This window comes from Lithobates pipiens, unplaced genomic scaffold (genome assembly GCF_037356315.1).
Source record: "Lithobates pipiens isolate NorthernLeopardFrog02 unplaced genomic scaffold, aLitPip1_a1.2 Scaffold_27, whole genome shotgun sequence".
Taxonomy (NCBI): domain Eukaryota; kingdom Metazoa; phylum Chordata; class Amphibia; order Anura; family Ranidae; genus Lithobates; species Lithobates pipiens.
Window position 1 is genome coordinate 214,803,257 of NW_027507788.1, and position 17,988 is coordinate 214,821,244.

Below are 17,988 nucleotides of genomic sequence, written 5' to 3' on the forward strand. Positions count from 1 at the left end.
CTGTACTCAAACAGGTGGCTTAACGGAGAAATTACTGAAGTTTGAAGTTATAACTTCCAACCAGTAATTTCACAGTAAACAGATAAATAATAAAATGATTATGTTATAACATATAGCATATAAATATATACGATTTCGTTTGTACCTTTTCAACAGAAGAAGTTTCTCCCTCTTAACTGTGTGAGAAAAACAATGGATTGTGGGTAAATCTTATACACATAAACATGTTTTTCCCTTATAGTTAATAAAGAGGGCTGGGCTGGAAGGGAGCATTTGTCTTTTAGACACACCCCCCCTTCTATGACACTGCAGTGAGAGGCGTGCCTCCACTGCAGCATTTTTTATTGGACAGCTGGGACCCAATGGTGCTTTACCATTGGTCCAAGGCTCCAAGCTGTCCATTGAGCTCAGCGCCTCTGACAACAAAGTGAGAGGCACTGTGAGCTCATCCTCTCAGTCTGCTGGAAACAGAGTGTGGCAGCTTGTATTTAAACTGGCCGCTCTGTATGTAGCTTCTGACAGGCTGTGCAAGGAGCCCTGTATCTCCGGAACCATAAGTCATAGGAGCTCCACATTTTTACCAGTGGTGGGGTAGGACTTTGGCTACATACCACCCCCCCCTCCAAATTTAGGGTCTCTGTGACCCCAGGTCGCCGAACTACAACCCTCGATTTTCTTTTATGCTTTTGTTTAATGTTCATGGCAGGTGAGGCCCTGTCTCACTTGCCTCCCCTGACTTGCACGTTCCTGGTGAAAGTGAAATGGTGGGTCTTTTTTTAAATTTTTTTAATTTTTAGGGTTACAACCACTAAGTGAAAGTGGAACTGCAGCAGAGAAAGACCAGGTACCGTTCCCTACTAGGTGGGGCTGTGGTATGTAGAAGAGCTGTGTAAATCTCATGAATGGATGGACAGAAATATAAAATTTGACAGGTAAAAAAAAACCCTCTTTCTATATGTATTTAGCCCTCTGTCTGGAGTTTGGAATGAATTGGTAAAACCATTGTGTTGTACTTTTAAGCTAATTTCATAACAGGAAGATACAATAATAAATAAAATTTATTCCTAAAGATCATTTCAGCATCATTACAATTTACAAAAAAAAAAAAAAAAAAAAGCCTCTCGCTAAAGCCACGCCGTTCTAGTACTCCTTTAATGTCAATAATATTTACAAAACAGGACAGGTATAAAACAAGGTGCACAAGGAAAGAGACCGTGATCCGAAAAAACTCCTGCAAAAGTCTGGATTTCTGTAGATCCAATGGTAAACGTTCCAAAAGTCAGTGCAGTGTGGAGAGGGGGGGTGCTAGGACATGTAACAGCCGAGACGAAGGGGTGGAAAAAATAAAAAACGTCTGGCAGCTGCGCGAAGTGGGCAGTACAGTGTCTTGGCACAAAGTTGGTGTAAACGGAAAAAAAAAAAAAGAAAGAAGGAAAATCCTAAAAATTGAGCGCCGGTGGTGGGGGGTGGGTTCTCTGCTTCTTCGGCGGCTTTGTGAAGATCCGAGAAAGAATGCAAAGCTTCCTGTTCCTTTGTGCGGCGAAGAACGGACTTTAAATAAAGTTTTATAGAAAAAAAGGTTTTTACAAAATAGTCAGGTCTCTGAGTTTGTGGCTTTCCCCGAATCGCAGAGATTGCTCCGGTGGGGGGTCTGTTGGGGTTGCTGTGTTTGGGATGGTGATGGGGGTCGTTCAGCAGCTTTGGTGCAGTCGTCTTTTGCAGCATTTTCCTCCTCCTCCTCCTCTTCCTCGGGGTTGTTGCTCGCCGTTGCTTCGTTCTTACAAGTGACGCATCCCTGTTGGGAGAGAAGACATACTTGAGCTCATCTATAGACTTTCTACATTTCTTTTGACTAAGGGAAGCCTGAAGAGGAATAGCATTGGCTACAATTAGCCAAAACTTGGACCTTGCTTTGTGCACTGGTGGGCCGTCATGTTGGAACAGGAAGGGGCCGTCCCCAAACTGTCCCCACAAAGTTGGGAGCATCAAATTGTCCAAAATGTCTTGGTATGCTGACACCTTAAGCGTTCCCTTCACTGGAACTAAGGGGCCAACCCCTGAAATACAACCCCACACCATAATCCCCCCTCCCCCATCCATCAAATGATTTGGACCGGTGCACAAAAGCAAGGGCCATAAAGACACGGATGAGAGAGTTTGGGGTGGAGGAACTTGACTGGCCTGCACAGAGTGCTGACCACAACCTGACAGAACACCTTAGGGATGTCTTAAAGCGCAGAGTCTGATCTCACAATCGCATCAAGAAGCCCCCTAAGACATCCCTAAGGTGTTCTGTCAGGTTGAGGTCAGCACTCTGTGCAGGCCAGTCAAGTTCCTCCACCCCAAACTCGCTCATCCGTGTCTTTATGGCCCTTGCTTTGTGCACTGATCCAAATCATTAGGTGGAGGGGGGGGGGATTATGGTGTGGGGGTTGTTTTTCAGGGGTTGGGCTTAGCCTCCTTAGTTCTAGTGAAGGGAACTCTTGAGGCATCAGCATACCAGGATATTTTGGACATTTTCATGCTCCCAACTCTTTGGGAACAGTTTGGGGACGGCCCCTTCCTGTTCCAACATGACTGCGCACCAGTGCACAAAGCAAGGTCCATAAAGACATGGATGAGCGAGTTTGGGGTGCAGGAACTTGACTGGCCTGCACAGAGTCCTGATCTCAACCCAATAGAATACCTTTGGGATGAATTAGAGTGGAGACTGCCAGCCAGCTGCCTTGTCCAACATGCCTGACCTCACAAATGCGCTTCTGGAAGAACGGTCCCCTCCCAAACCTTGTGGACAGCCTTCCCAGAAGTGTTGAAGCTGTTATAGCTGCAAAGGGCGGAGCCAACTCAATATTGAACCCTACGGACTAAGACTGGGATGCTATTAAAATTCATGTGTGTGTAAAGGCAGGAGCCCCAATACTTTTGGCAATACAGTATATATCCTAAAAGGAGAACTCTAGATGACACCTGGTTAAAAAGCTCCCTGTCTAGTTCTTGGGTGCTCCACAAAACTTAACTATGTTCCAAAAAGGTAAAGCTTGACTGGCCTGCACAGAGTCCTGATCTCCTGATCTCAACCCGACAGAACACCTTAGGGATGTCTTAAAACGCAGAGACTGATCTCACGATCACATCAAGAAGCCCCCATTCAGCTGAGAACTAGCAGGCAAGGTCTACATATCTACAAAACAGAAGCATGTAAGAAGCTGCAGTTTATTCATTCATACATTAATAAACTGGGATTATGTTGAATAGTTTACTATGGGACGTTAAAAAAAAAAAAAAAAAAATAAAAAAAAAACACCCAGAGCAAAGCACAGGCAGTGGGTGTTACCCACTACCAGCCAATCATTTTCTCAGCCTTGCAAGAAAAAGGCAAAGCTGGAATGTGGTCATTACTGGCAGCAAAGGCCGGTTGTTCCCCCTTTTTTCCGGACACAATCCCCTACTGTGACTGGAGTAATAATCGGAATCCTTTCTAATGCACACGATCGGAATTCCGGCCAGCAAAAGACAGATGAGAGCTTTTCATCGGAAAATGCGACCGCGTGTATGCTCCGAATTCCCGCCAGCCAAAAATTTGATAGCATGTTCTCAATTTTCCCGGCGGAAAAACTTTCTATCGATAGTGGTGTATGCAATTCCGGCACGCCAAAAATCACGCATGCTCAGATTAAACTACGAGACGGAAGCTATTGAATTTCCTTTCACTAGTCCCGTCGTACGTGTTGTATGTCAACGCGTTCTAAACGATCGGAATTTGGTGCGACCGTGTGTAGGCAAGAAAGCTTGAGCGGAATTCCGTCTGAGCTTTTTCCGACGAGAATTCCGATCGTGTGTACGCGGCATTAGAGTATTAAAACGGTGGTAAACCCCAAACCAAAAAATGCATTATAGACTGCAGCCTTACCAATCATTAGATGTTGTAGCTGCATTAGTTTCCTTTTATTAGGCTTTTTTTCTCCTCTGTAGTGACCTGGGGATCTGGCCGGTGACACACCTCCTGTATTAGAGTGTCCCCAGTCTGGATGAAGGATAACAGGGGGCACATTTTGACAACAGCATTGGCAGTCTAGGGGGGATGGGAGTGTTAAATGTATTAGCAGATTTGAATGCACTAAATAAATTGAAGCCAAACTCCAGCTAATACTTTATAAGCAGTTACAGCAAGCGTTCCCCCCCTCCCCCTTTTTGAGATAAAGGTTTTGCATGAATAAATAAAAGCTGATCATTGTAAGCACCCCCGTGTCAGTGTTAAATGGTTTATCTCATCCATGTAAAACTGATACATTTTGCTGCAGAGCTTGTTCTTTTGAAAAGCAACAGACTTGCTGGCTAGATCACCAGATGAAAATAGAAGGGGAAAAAAAAAAGAGAAAAAAAAAAAGGAAACGAATGCAGCAAAGGCATCTAAGAATGGGTAAGCTCGCAAGATCATAAAACACTGGCTTTTGGGTTTAATACCACTTTGAGGTGGTGAACCCTGACCGGGCAGATGCCGTTTTTTTTTTCTGTACCTGGGTGTCCATCTCTTGTGGGATCGTGCGGGTTCGGATCCAAGAATGTACTTCCGCCAGCTCTTCCTTTTGTTCCTCCGTGAACCAGGGCTGCTTGCTGCGCATGGCCGTTAGCTTTTCCAGATCTTCTTTTAACAAGGTTTCCCTATCCCTGCAAAAGAAACCAGGAGAGCCCATGAATAATATAATGAGAGGGGTCTAGGTGCCCACTGCTTAACCACTTTACGACCAGGCCTCTTTTTCAGACTCTGTGTTTACAAGTTAAAAACATTTATTTTTGCTACAAAATTACTTAGAACCTCCGAACATTATACATTTTTTTCCCTAACACCCTAGAGAATAAAATGGTGGTCGCATAAAGACATGGATGAGCAAGTTTGGGGTGGAGGAACCTGACTGGCCTGCACAGAGTCCTGACCTCAACCCAATAGAACACCTTTAGGATGATTAGAGAGGAGACTACGAGCCAGGCCTTCTCATCCAACATCAGTGCCTGACCTCACAAATGTTCTTCTGGAAGAATGGTCAAACATTCCCATAGACACCCTCCTAAACCTTGTGTACAGCCTTCCCAGAAGAGGTGAAGCGGTTATAGCTGCAAAGGGTGGGCCAACTCAATGTTGAACCCTACGGACTAAGACTGGGATGCCATTAAAAGTTCATGTGGGTGTAAAGGCAGGCGTCCCAATACGTAATACAGTAATATAGTCTACAACAGAAGCCCCTGTTGAATAATCTCTCCAGCTCTTTGGACGTGTCTAGTACATCCAATATCTGAAAAACATTAAACTTCAATTATGTGAAAACGCAAACAAACAATCAGAAAAACAGATACAAAAAAAAAAAAAATAATAGTAAAAAAATAAAAGTGTCCATAAAAAGTCCTTTTTTTCACTCAAAAGAAATCCAATCCCTGAACTGTGAAAAAGGATCCACCGCCGTGAAATATGATTAGAGGTCGCCTTTTACCAGATTTGTTGGACCATTGAGTTATAAATGGTCAAAGCGCTCAATGTATCAGGATTTGCACCGCACTGTACAGGCAGCTGCTGGTGTCGTCAATAGAAAAATATTATACAAACACCCACGGTGAAGTATGGAGAAACTGCAACTCGTTTATTGTCACATGGAAGTTGTAGTTTAAATAAACAGAAGGGACCATTCATTCCATGGGTAACAAAAAATCATGTAGCAGGCTGATAGCTCAGTTACAAAAAGTAGCCAAATCAGGCCAGCACACACAGCACACACAGCACGTGACGATGTCACAGACAGGACGTGCCTAGCATGTTTCGTCAGAATGCGGTCTTCGAGGGGACGGGCTGTTTTATGGACACTTTCTTTTATTTTTAATATCCCCCCCCCCCCGTTTACTTCGTATTTGTTTTTCAGATTATTTGCATTTCCACATAATTGAAGTTTAAAGTTCATCACGTTAAATTACTATTCTGTAATTAACGCTGTTTTTTACGTGCACTATTTGGTTGACTGGTGTCACAATTTTAAGTGGCTGCTTTTTCTTTAATTTGACCTAGAGCAGATATTATTCGCTTACACATACCTTCAATAGCTGAAAAAGTTTCAGCCGCAAGCTTGTTTGGTTCCTGGCTTTTATGTAAAAGTGATCCAGAGGGGTGGAAAGCCGCCAAATCAATTCTTGGAGACTTCTCAGCCCCTCCTACTTCCACCAGGACCACAACAAAACACCAGGATAGTGAGCAGGAAGAACAGGTGCTCCTCGATCTCCTCTGCTGACTGTGACCCCGGAAGCACTCAAAACATCAGGATAGTGAGCAGGAAGAACAGGTGCTCCTCGATCTCCTCTGCTGACTGCGACCCCGGAAGCACTCAAAACATCAGGATAGTGAGCAGGAAGAACAGGTGCTCCTCGATCTCCTCTGCTGACTGTGACCCCGGAAGCACTCAACACATCAGGATAGTGAGCAGGAAGAACAGGTGCTCCTCGATCTCCTCTGCTGACTGCGACCCCGGAAGCACTCAAAACATCAGGATAGTGAGCAGGAAGAACAGGTGCTCCTCGATCTCCTCTGCTGACTGTGACCCCGGAAGCACTCAACACATCAGGATAGTGAGCAGGAAGAACAGGTGCTCCTCGATCTCCTCTGCTGACTGCGACCCCGGAAGCACTCAAAACATCAGGATAGTGAGCAGGAAGAACAGGTGCTCCTCGATCTCCTCTGCTGACTGTGACCCCGGAAGCACTCGGCTCTGAGCTTTTCCAGGTTCAGAGCCCTCAAATCAGAGCCCTCAAAATTGCACCCGACAAGCCAGGTGCACCATAGATCGATAAAAACAACCCTCTGCGCTCAAATATGATGCTCAGAGACCAGTAGGTTTCCACTGTTCCAATTACAAGGTGAATGGAATCACCACACCTTGCTTCCCTCTTGGGACTGAGGGTGTCCCATTATGCACAGTACTAAAAAAAACAGTCTGGTGCATTACCTTTATACACTATGTATGGATTAATAAAAACAATATACTCACAAGCACATGAGTTGCAGTTTTTACATACTTCACAATATGCGTTTGTATAATATTTTTCTATTGACGACACAATATATTCAAAGTCACAGACACCAACTCTGTAGCACTTGTTCCCCAGCATGGGAAGAAGCCACCCAGGCCCTATATGGCTGATGTGTTTCAAGGGGCAATCCCTCTTCATCAGTCATTTCATCTGAAGAGGAGTTATCCCTTGAAAAACATCAGCCATATAGGACCTGGATGGCTTCCTCCCATGCTGGGGAACAAGTGCTACAGATTTGGTGTCTGACTTTATATGCTGATGCACTTGTGAACTAATTTGTGAGTATAAGAATTGTTTTTTTTTTTTTATGAATCAATGGTGTATAAAGGGGGGGGTGCGTGTCCTCTTTCCCTTGTTTTTCAGCACAATGAATCAAGCAGAGTCCTGTGCTTTATGCGCTGGAGCAGAGAAGATATCTGGGGTCTAATAAACGCCTGATGTCTCCATAAAGAGGACCTGTCGTCTCCCCAAAGCTATCACATAAGGGGCTTGCTAGCCCCCTTGCGATAGCAAAAAAATATAATAAACTAAATAAAATAGGGGGGAGCTCTGCCTTCGCCTTGGTCAACATCACAGGAACTATCTCCTGCGATCATGTTCAAGATTTGCTTTGCTGACAACCCTTCTGGCTCCAGATCCTGCTTGCTGTACCACTACATTGATCCCTGACATCTGGCTTGGCTGACTATCCATTTCGGTTACTGAAGTTTGGCTATGTTTCGACTACGTTTGTTCTTTTTACTTTTATTATTAAACAAGTGTGATTAAACTGTACTTCTGTCTCAAGCCCGATTTCATGTTTTCGGACACTGGGTCTCTGTGTTATATTTCTCCACTGCAGTGAATAAAAGCACCTCATTTTTTTTTTTTTTTTTACAAGATTTGGATCTACTATCTCACCCGAGTGGTCTCGTTTGGAGACTCCCTGATGTGATTTAACAAAAGGCATTTAAAGCGTTACCTATTGATAATTTCCAATACTGTAACTGTAAATTGAAAGTGCATGCAGATTTAAGACTTAACGCGTTTTGTACCTTTTTTTTCTAGGTACTACCTCATATTTTATGGTTATATAAAAATGAGGAATAAATTGTGTTTCTATGCACTAAAATGATTTTTTCTTGAAAAAAATTGATTTGGCAGCCTTCAGACATAAAAATGGCAATTACAATCTTTTTATTCGACATGGGCCCTGCATTGAGAAACTATATAGTGTTCGGGGGGCTTTAAGTAATTTTTTGGTAAAATTTAAGAAAAACTGTTCCAGAGGGGAAATCGTTAATGTTGGAGTCCCAAAATAAATAATATTTAAATCAATGGAGCCATGACATTATTAAATGCTTGTTTAAATACATCTAGTGAGGTTGGTACTTGAATTTGGTTTGGTTATCAGGCTCTTGTAATGCTCCGTACAGCAGGAAAGACAGAAAGGAAATCGCATCAACTAGGGGCCAATCAGATGTCTTGCATGCACATGGGATGTCCGGCATCCAACAAGGAACCTGCTAAGAGGGGAGAGCAGATGGGTGAACTCATTGTGTTCCTTCATTGGCCAAATTAAAGGCTGCCAGGGGTAGACTGACAACTCATGGGGCCCCTGGGCAATAGGAGATTATGGGACCACACGGTATACACACACACACACACACAGTGCACAATCACACAGTATACACAGACATGTTGCTATTGGCTGAGAAGGTACTGGAGAGGTGGGGCAGCTATAGTCTCAGGATTTTTAGACCAAAAGGATGTCGGTAAGGGACATTTCAGAGCCAGAAGTAAAAAAAATAAATAAAAAAACACAGATTTTTACATACTGTCCCTGGTTTTACTGAGGCTGGCAACCCTGATGGGGCCCCCTAGGGGCTCAGGGCGCTTGGGCAATGCCCGAGAGGCCCAATGGTCAGTCCGCCCCTGAAGGCTGCGTTTCCTCCCACCACCTCCATATCAATATAGTGTGTTGTAGCAACGTGGAGGTCAGTGGGGAAAACCCAGTGGGGGGCCACCACGTGTGTCATATTCTCAGCAGATTTCAGAGGAGGATCTATCTTCAACACAGCAGCAGTGTGAGGCAAGTAGACATTATCTTTAATAGTGTTTAGTTTCAAAATATCTTTTTTCCAGCCTCTTCTCAAAGTAGAGCTGAAGAGCTAGAAGTGTTTTTTTTTTTTCTCAATTTTGGAAACCAATTGCTCCTCAGTGCTTGTAGCTCTCAGTGAGGGTGTGTGTTTGTTAAAAAAAAAAAAAGTATGTAAACATTTAGGCTTCCATAGGCTGAGCACAGTTCTACATTAGGACAGTACTTAACCGGACAAACTTGTGGACTCACCTCTCGGGTACCTGATATGTCATCATGATAGGGGTAGGTGTACGCTCTATAATAGTCCATATAGAGTCTGCAGCAGCCTTGGGGAAGGACTCAGATTCTGTAGCTTCCTGGCGTTTGGGACCGTTCTTGGAAGTGTCGGAGGACTTGCTAGCAGAGGACTTGCTAGCAAAATACTTGCTGCTGTTACTGCTCCCTTTAGGGTTTTAGGGAAAAAAAAAAAAAAAAGACAAAATAAGATAACATAACACCCATGAAGAGTTACTGTACATAAAAACGGACAAAGGCAACTAAAGGAAGCTCATCGAAGGCCATCTACTGGTGGCAATGCAGCTCCTCCTCAGACAAGTATGAATATATATATATCTCTACTATGGACTCTAACCAGCTAATATACCTTCGCAGGACAACTGTCCCACTATAAGACAAGGAATTGGAGGAACAACCAGTGGAATATAGAGGCAGCTTAACAAAAATATAAAGTATAAATGTTAAAAAAAACAAAAAAAAACAAAAAAACTATGTTTTTGCAGTGCCCTTACAACAGCATTCCTCTTGCACACCATTTGCTATTCTGTAATGGGTCCATTAGGATCATACATGAGCAGAGCAAAGTCAAATTAATCTCCAGTCTCCATCTTTCTTCTGTACCCCCATTCGTTTTATCAGATGGCTTTACATGAAGGGAAATTTACCAAGTGATCTCATCAACAGTAAAACCAAGGAGACGGCTTCAGCTAACCGCATAGGTTTGCATGGTACAGGCAGACCCTGGGTAACGAACAAGATTCTGTAGGTTTGTTCTTGAAGTGGAAGTAAACCCTCCTATCGTTTTAAGCCAAGGAAGCTGCCATCTTGGCCCCTGTTTGATATTCAACTTCCATGATGCTGCACATGTGATCAGTTATTACCCCAGCCATTGGATGGTTTGACAGTTTGGTTGAGAGCACAACCAATGTGACAGTTACATTCCCAGCATGTGCCTGAAACATAACTAAAAACTGTTAAAATCAATGGGTTTACTTCAGTGGCTGCTGGTGCTCAAAATTTTTGATGGGGGGGGGGGCACAAACAAACAAAAATTTTGAAAAAATAAAAAAATAAAACACATCAAAACGCAGCCACCGTGCCCATCAAATGCAGCCATTGTGCCCAAACGCAGCCACTGTGCCCATCAAATGCCGCCTATGGCTCTAATCATGTTCTTCAAAAAAAACACCCCCGCCACTGTAATTAAGGCACCCGACGCCTGAATAGGGGGTGGCAACAGCGGCCATGGATAGATTCTCGCAATGCACAAATTTATCCATACTACACAGAGGGGGGTGGCTGGAGAGAGGGGGCGGCACCTGTGCGCCTTAAATGGACCAACTGCCACTGGTTTACTTCCTTTTTTAAAGTTGAATTTTTATGCAAGTTGGAACAGGTAAATTTTTTTAAGTGCAACTCCAGCTAAAAAAAATATTTTTAAGTTTTGGATGGCATAAGGAGGGATTAACTGGCCATGCAGTGATGTGGGATTGCTGACAGGTCCGCCAGACAGTAGGTTGCAGCATGCAGTGAGCAGCAAGATGGCCACCCAGTGGTTTCCAGGACCAGCATGATGTCGCGCTGCCTTGATTCCCAAGTATGAGATTTGTTCTCACTTACTGTCCTGGCAAGTGTGGTCAATGGAACAGAAAACAAGGGGACATCTAAATTTTACAGTTGTCGGTGAGTGAAATAAGGGATGCAGAGGACTGGATCGCTACCTGCAGAGGTACCTGGGACTGCGTCTCCAGCACTTGGTCAGCTTGGATAACATGTGTCTCCGACCCAGGACAAGCGTCCTCTAGCTTGGACGTGGCCCTACTGGAACTAGCAGAGCCATCCCTTTAGAGACGTCCCCAGACTCCCCAAGTGAGAACAGAGACCTAAGGTAATGTAACAATTCAATTTAGCAGCTTGAGAGGGAGGGGAAATGACCCTGCCTCTTTCAGCTACCCATCATATTTTTCTGTGGCAGCGGAGGCGGAGCGCGAGAGGGGGGTGCAGTGCAGTGCCTTGACAGCAAAGGTGGAAGAAAAGTGTGCTACCAAGGGGGGTGCAGTGCCTTGACAGCAAAGGTGGAAGAAAAGTGTGCTACCAAGTTGAGTCCTTAGGCCATTTCGTTCTTTTAGTTCCAGTTCACACTGCCGCGACTCTGAAGCCACCATTGCAGCACGACTTGCATATGACTTCTTTAACAGAATTCAATGCAAGTTGTGCTGAAGTCGGACCAAAAGTTGTGCAGGAACCTTTTTTCCAAGTCGGAGCAACTCAAGTCGGCGCAACTCAAGTCGGCGCAACTCAAGTCGGCGCAACTCAAGTCGGCGCAACTCAAGCCGGAGCATCTCAAGCCGGAGCATCTCAAGCCGGAGCATCTCAAGCCGGAGCATCTCAAGCCGGAGCATCTCAAGCCGGTTCATCTCAAGTCGGTTCATCTCAAGTCGGTTCATCTCAAGTCGGTTCATCTCAAGTCGGTTCCGTTGCGCTTAATGGAGCACGACTTGACATGCAACTTGGGCTCTCAAAGTCGAGGAGCGCATGTCTCACCAGTGTGAACAGGGCCTTAGGATTCAATAAAATCCCTGGTACCTCTGGGGAACCACACACTCACCCAGCTATTTTTTTTTTTTTTTTGTTCTACAAGACTATAAAACATCCTCTATTGCAGTAATTAAACATTATCCTCAGCTGTAAAAAGTTTAATTCATGGACAAACGGACATTCGACATAAATTTCAAGAGGATCAGAGCCCACAAACTCAACAAACATCTTTTTGCATAGAGTGACCCTCTTTAAAGATAACCAAACTTTCAGAGAGAACAATTTAAACCTACAAGAGGGTGCTGCACCTCTCTCCACAAATATCTGGAGCATATTACTCCTCGAGTGAATATAAACCAAACAAAAAGACATATACTCGATTTAAAAGTCAGGGGGTCACTCTGGGCAAGGAAAAATGGAGCAAAGCACACAAAAGTTACCTGTAAAACACATTAGAAACATTGTCTTTAGTAACATACCCAAGCAATGGTTAAAACTATAAAAAAAAAAAAATAATATGTAGGTAGTAATAAAGTTAGTTCTAATCATTATGTATCAAGAATGTACAGAGGCTAGATTAGGTGACACTTAAAGTTAGTTTCCGTATAGTGAGAAGGACCGACAGTTATAGAAGAATTTAAAATGAACCCATCCCAAAGTTTTTACTTACCCCACAAATTGCTATATGGCGACTGTAACTAAGCCGTCCAGCCCTGCCACCACCTAGAACGTATGTGCCCAATTCAGTTATCCACCGATCAAACACAAGTCTGATGTACAGCTCAAATGCTACATAAAAAGGGCCTCATGTAAAAAAAAAAAACTGAGCAAAAACAGACTGGCGGAAATGCTGTCTACAGCAACTGATCAGATTCCATTAATAAACACAACGCAGGGCCTTCGCTAGAAGTCATTTATCACTGTGAAAGGAGTCACTTTGGGTGGGGGACTTGTGGAACCAGCTTATCTTGGAGAGCTCTGGAAAATCATTGTCCAGCTCCCCCGGCCCCTCTAATGTGTAAATCACCCCGTGTCCATTAGGGGCCCAGGGTGACCGAGAACCCCAGTCTGATCTGTGCTAGTCGGAACTCACTGTACAGCCACACTGGAATGTTGTATATATTGTGTGTTGTCTCATGCTGTTGGACTCTTGCTGGGATCGTTTGGGGTGTAGCTGTTGCCCATTGTGCTGTTGTGTCTGTCTGCCTTAGGAGAAGTGTATTATGGGATGAATGTTTGTATTTGTGTTCCTGGCGGGGGGAGGGATTCCTCAAACAGCCCTCCCTTCTGAAAAGGTGCTCTACTGTTCAAATGTTTCAATGCCTGTGTGTTCCTTATTGCTGACTGGACAGTTTACCCCACCCTGAATCCAAGGGAGGGGGCATTGTCCTTGAGTGTTACCTCTCTGTACCTGTGTTTTGAATAAAGAGTCTGTTTTCACCCCGCATTGAGTTACGGCCAATGACTGGGTGCTCTAAGGGATCTTGGATTGTGTGGTACCAGACAGTGGAAGCATTTACGGCGGACAGACTCATCTAGAGTACAGGGGTCCATCACAGTCACATTTGCCTGGACTTGGTCTAACGCAGAAGATGTTGTCTTGTCCAAGCCACTTCTTCAGTTCAAGAGGCCATCTCCATCTAATTGGAGCAACCATCTCTCAACAGGGGAGGGAGCCTTCAATACGCAATGTGGTTTTAGCTTCCCTACTGTGGCAATTTGACAATACTTCACACTAGATAGGCGCAATTTGTATCATTATGAATCAAAATTGAGACAAAATTTTCATTATTTGGAGATTCGGAGTAATGAATCAGCGAGTGGGTATTTAATAATGGTCTCTGATATGTACAATATCAAACATACACAACACATATTCATATAAAACCATTTTTATTATAAAAAATTCTTTAAAAAAAAAGACAAAAATGGGCAACAAGCCCAGCGGGTGATATGTCTTTTTTTTAAGCACACTTTGTATTAAAAATCTTCTTTTATATGAATAAGTTGTGTTTATTTGATGACATTGTACATATCAGGAGACCATCGTTATACGCCCACTCCCTGTGCACTTTCTAATTTTTACTTTCGGGTTCATGATCTCTTGATAGAAGCCTTTTTTTTCAGCTTCTTAGTAATGCCCCTCTACACCATATCATTTATATTTCAAAATTTGAATTAGAAATGAAAACGTATTGCAATAAATATAGTAAGGTATGAAAGTGAAATAAGAAATAGAATAAAATAAAACTGAATAGAAAAGAACACAAAAAAAATGCATAAAAAAATAAAATATAGAAGAGAATAGAAAATAAAACAATAAAATAGAATAGAAAGGATAATAGAATAGGAAATAGAATAGATTAAAGCGGGAGTTCCGCCATTTTTTTTTTTTTTTTTTAAAAAGCCAGCAGCTACAAATACTGCAGCTGCTGACTTTTAAAATAAGGACACTTACCCGCCCAGCGCGCCCGCAATGTTGGCAACCGAAGCCGATCTCTCGATCGTCTCTCGGGTGCTGCCGCCGACATCTTGGGTATGGGAATCAGGAAGTGGAGCCTTGCGGCTTCATTTCCCGTTCCCTACTGCGCATGCGTGAGTCGCGCTGCGCAATAAGGATGGTCCCCGCTGTCCCTGGGATCCGTGTGTTTCCCAGCAGACAGCGGGGGACCTGCGGAAAGGGGCGTAGATTCTGCGGATATCTATGCCGTAAGTGGGTGCAGATACCTGTACTGTACAGGTACCTGCACCCCCCTCCCCCCTGAAAGGTGCCAATTGTGGCGCCGGAGGGGGGAGGGTTCCAATGAGCGGAAGCTCCACTTTAGGGTGGAGCTCCGCTTTAAATCAAATAAAAACAGAATATAGCTATCTTTCGAAATTCGAACTTAATTTGAAAAAAAAAAAAACGAATATATAAAGACAACTCCAAAAACAAATCATCCCAACATAACTAATAAAACGAAACATAAATTAACTTAACTAATGAATCGGAAACAAAAACTATTTATTTATTTTTTTTGGTCGTGCACATCTGTACTTCACACCTTTAGCCATGTAAATCAAAGGATTAACACCTATGTAGACCTTCTTAATGTCTAGGATGGGATTATAAAACTAGAACATGGTGGTTACACAAATTTCATATCTTCCATCCTGTTCTTAGCTGCTCAACATCTACCTTGACTAAATTCCATGGGGATCAGACTAAGGAGTCTCTACTACCTGAGTGGATATAAATACTGGGAAATGTTCCCAATCCCCCTGAAGAAGCGGCTTGAGGAAGCTACGAAAGTTTAACATTACAGCATAAGTCCAGCTGAATGTGATTAACTACCACTAGACATACCATGACCCGGATAAAGGAGAACCTTCCCAGATAATGCAGGCCATCTGTGCCCCATTGGAGAAATTTTCACTTCCCATCATCTAGACATGGAATTTTCAGCAGTCTAGTATCTGCTTTGTTTAACTATACTGAGCTCTGGCAAAGAGATTAAAACCCGAAGCACATTGGCTGTTTATAATATAAAGAATCAGAATAAAAGCTGAACTTCCGGGTTTAGGGCCAATCTGGCCCCCCCAAAAATAAAAAATAAAATTCCTTTACTACATAATGTGGTCACTGTCAGCTATGTATAAACTGTATGTAGTATCAGCTACAGAGCACATTGCCATGTTCCAAGAGCAGTATAGGAATTTCCTTTTATTTTTAAGAATGAATACAAGGCTTCCTCTGATTGGAGTAGTGGGCAGATCACATCAATATCTCCAACTCAGCCTGAAAGGCCGAGAAGCACTCAACTTTATTCTGGGGGGTTCCCATGTTGCTGCCGGAAAACAGCACTGTATACTGAATGTAGCTGACATTACATGAAGTACATATAGAGCTGACAGCAGGTGCGTCTCTTAGTAAAAGAAGACGTTCAAATTGCAAGGGCGCCAAGCTAGACATACTGTAGATCTCAACCGTACAATCCAGTATCAACATGAAGGACATTGATGGTTACAGAAGGCAATTCACAGTGGGAAAAATTATTATATATAAGCCACTATCAGCCTCTGAGGTCCAAATTGTCCCGGCAGAACGTTCGGTATCCATAGATCATTGTGGCCCATGTGGTCAGCTCACCTTGGGACAATGAGACATGAGGACAACATACTCAATTAAAAAAAAAGGCTCCTTCACCATCTATCCCATCCGGTGGCTCACACTAAGGGTGCTAGCTGGGGAAAGCCTTGCCCAATGTACTGAATCTAGCAAGAGGAATGTCCTGAATGCCGCACAACAACATGCCTGACAGTCACTAGGTAAAAGCAGCCTCAGCCCAGCTCCATTCAGGCCATGTCCTGACGTGTTTTGCCTCGATCACGTGGCTTAGTTATGGAGGTCCTCCATGACTAAGCTCCATGGGAGAGGTGAAATGCATCAGCGGCGTGGACTGGACGAAGCTGGGCTGAGGCTGCTTTTACCTAGTGACTGTCGGGTATGTTGGTGTGTGGCATTCAGGACGTTCCTCTTGATGGGGACAACATATCCTCTGATTGAGGGAATTCAAGAGCCTGGGGGTAGGAGGGTTGCAAAGTCATGGGGAAAGGCTAAGAGATTTGGGGGGGGGGGGGGGGTTTGGATTGAGGAGAGTGGAAAGGGCAGAGGTCTCTCCGCTCCCATCATCTCTCCTCCGGAGACAGGATGCTGTAGTTGGCCACCAAGAACAAGGCCCTCACATCGAGGGGAAGGGAAGAAAATGCCGGAACTGGAGTTAGGTTTTAAGCCTCACAAAAAGGGGACCCCCTGGTGGTGGCCTTTTAAGGCCCATTCAACAAAGTAAGTGAAAACAATTTATTTGTGAAATTTACTATTGGATGTGGCACAACACAAGGATCTACCGGTCTATACATTTTCTCTAGGTTTTAAGCCTGGAGTTTATGTGTTCTGCTTCTGGAACCTTTCTCCTTGCACGCCCAGTCCCTACTTGAGCAAAGAGCCGACTTTCAGCAACCACTGTAGATAATCATTCCCTCTACGCCGTTGGAGACCTGACAGGGAACACCTATGGGTTTACAAGATCCAACGCCGCACCTTTCTTATAGTTCCAAGCATAAGAGTCAGGGGTCACCTGAAGACAGCCAAAGTTGGTTCCTTGTCCACAGCCTGACCACACACAGCCTCCCAGCGTCTCAAAGAGCGTAACAGAAGCTCAACAGAAGATTAACTTCTGGGTTCCATTGCTTGCAAGGTTATGCAAACCAAGAAGCTAATAGATGGCATGAAAAGCCAGGAATCTGACAAGTTTCAGACCTTGGGTGCCTGCTGATTCTCAAGGTGTAGAGCTGGCTAGATAAGGAGCAGAATGAAGGCTTTTAGAACTAAGCCTGCACAAACTAAACTATAAAATGTAATATTTCAGAATCTGAATGAGACTAGTTTTCGTTAAAGAAAGCACAGCTGGAATATGTAATCCATAAATATGGCTGCCTCCCTATACATATAAGATTAAAACAAAGCAACAAGGTAATTCAAACATTAACACAGATAGATGAGCCAATTCATCATCAACTTATCATATTAATATAAACTAAAAAAAATAGATTTAATTAAATGAGAGGCATCCGATTGGTTGCTATAGGCAACGCAGACCCTTTCCTTCCTCCAGTTATTATACATGAGGTCTGGTGTATTGTGGAGTCCATTGTTTGAGCATGGTTAGACTAGGATAATGGATACTTGCTATGGCAAAACTATTATTTGGGTCACCAAGGAAGGAAAACGTCCAAGGGAATCATTACCTATGCCACTTCCTGAAGTCCTGTTTGAGGTAGAACCGTTGGAACCGATTCCCAAGGAACTGGAATTGGCGGATCCGCTTCCTGAAGCTGCTGACCCAGTACCAGACTGGGAATCCTCTTGTAGCAACAGATCAAAAAGTTCACTAGAAGCAGAGTGGCTGTCATTGTTCCCGCTGTCCTCCGCTGCGTCCGCCTGTAGAAAGAGACACAGAGCAGAGTTGTGGTAAGTTTATTCTCTT

General features: G+C 43.8%; 1 protein-coding gene across 1 annotated transcript in view; it reads right to left on the reverse strand.

Annotated features, from left to right (window-relative positions):
* Positions 1-1,134: 1,134 nt before the first annotated feature.
* The window catches only part of PER3 (period circadian regulator 3), a gene marked incomplete in the record, with an annotated part of 94,923 nt that continues 78,069 nt past the window's right edge, over positions 1,135-17,988 (reverse strand). Inside the window, 4 exon segments of the mRNA XM_077458240.1 lie at positions 1,135-1,795; positions 4,518-4,668; positions 9,398-9,590; positions 17,750-17,942. Coding sequence (XP_077314366.1) covers positions 1,595-1,795; positions 4,518-4,668; positions 9,398-9,590; positions 17,750-17,942 — 738 coding nt within the window.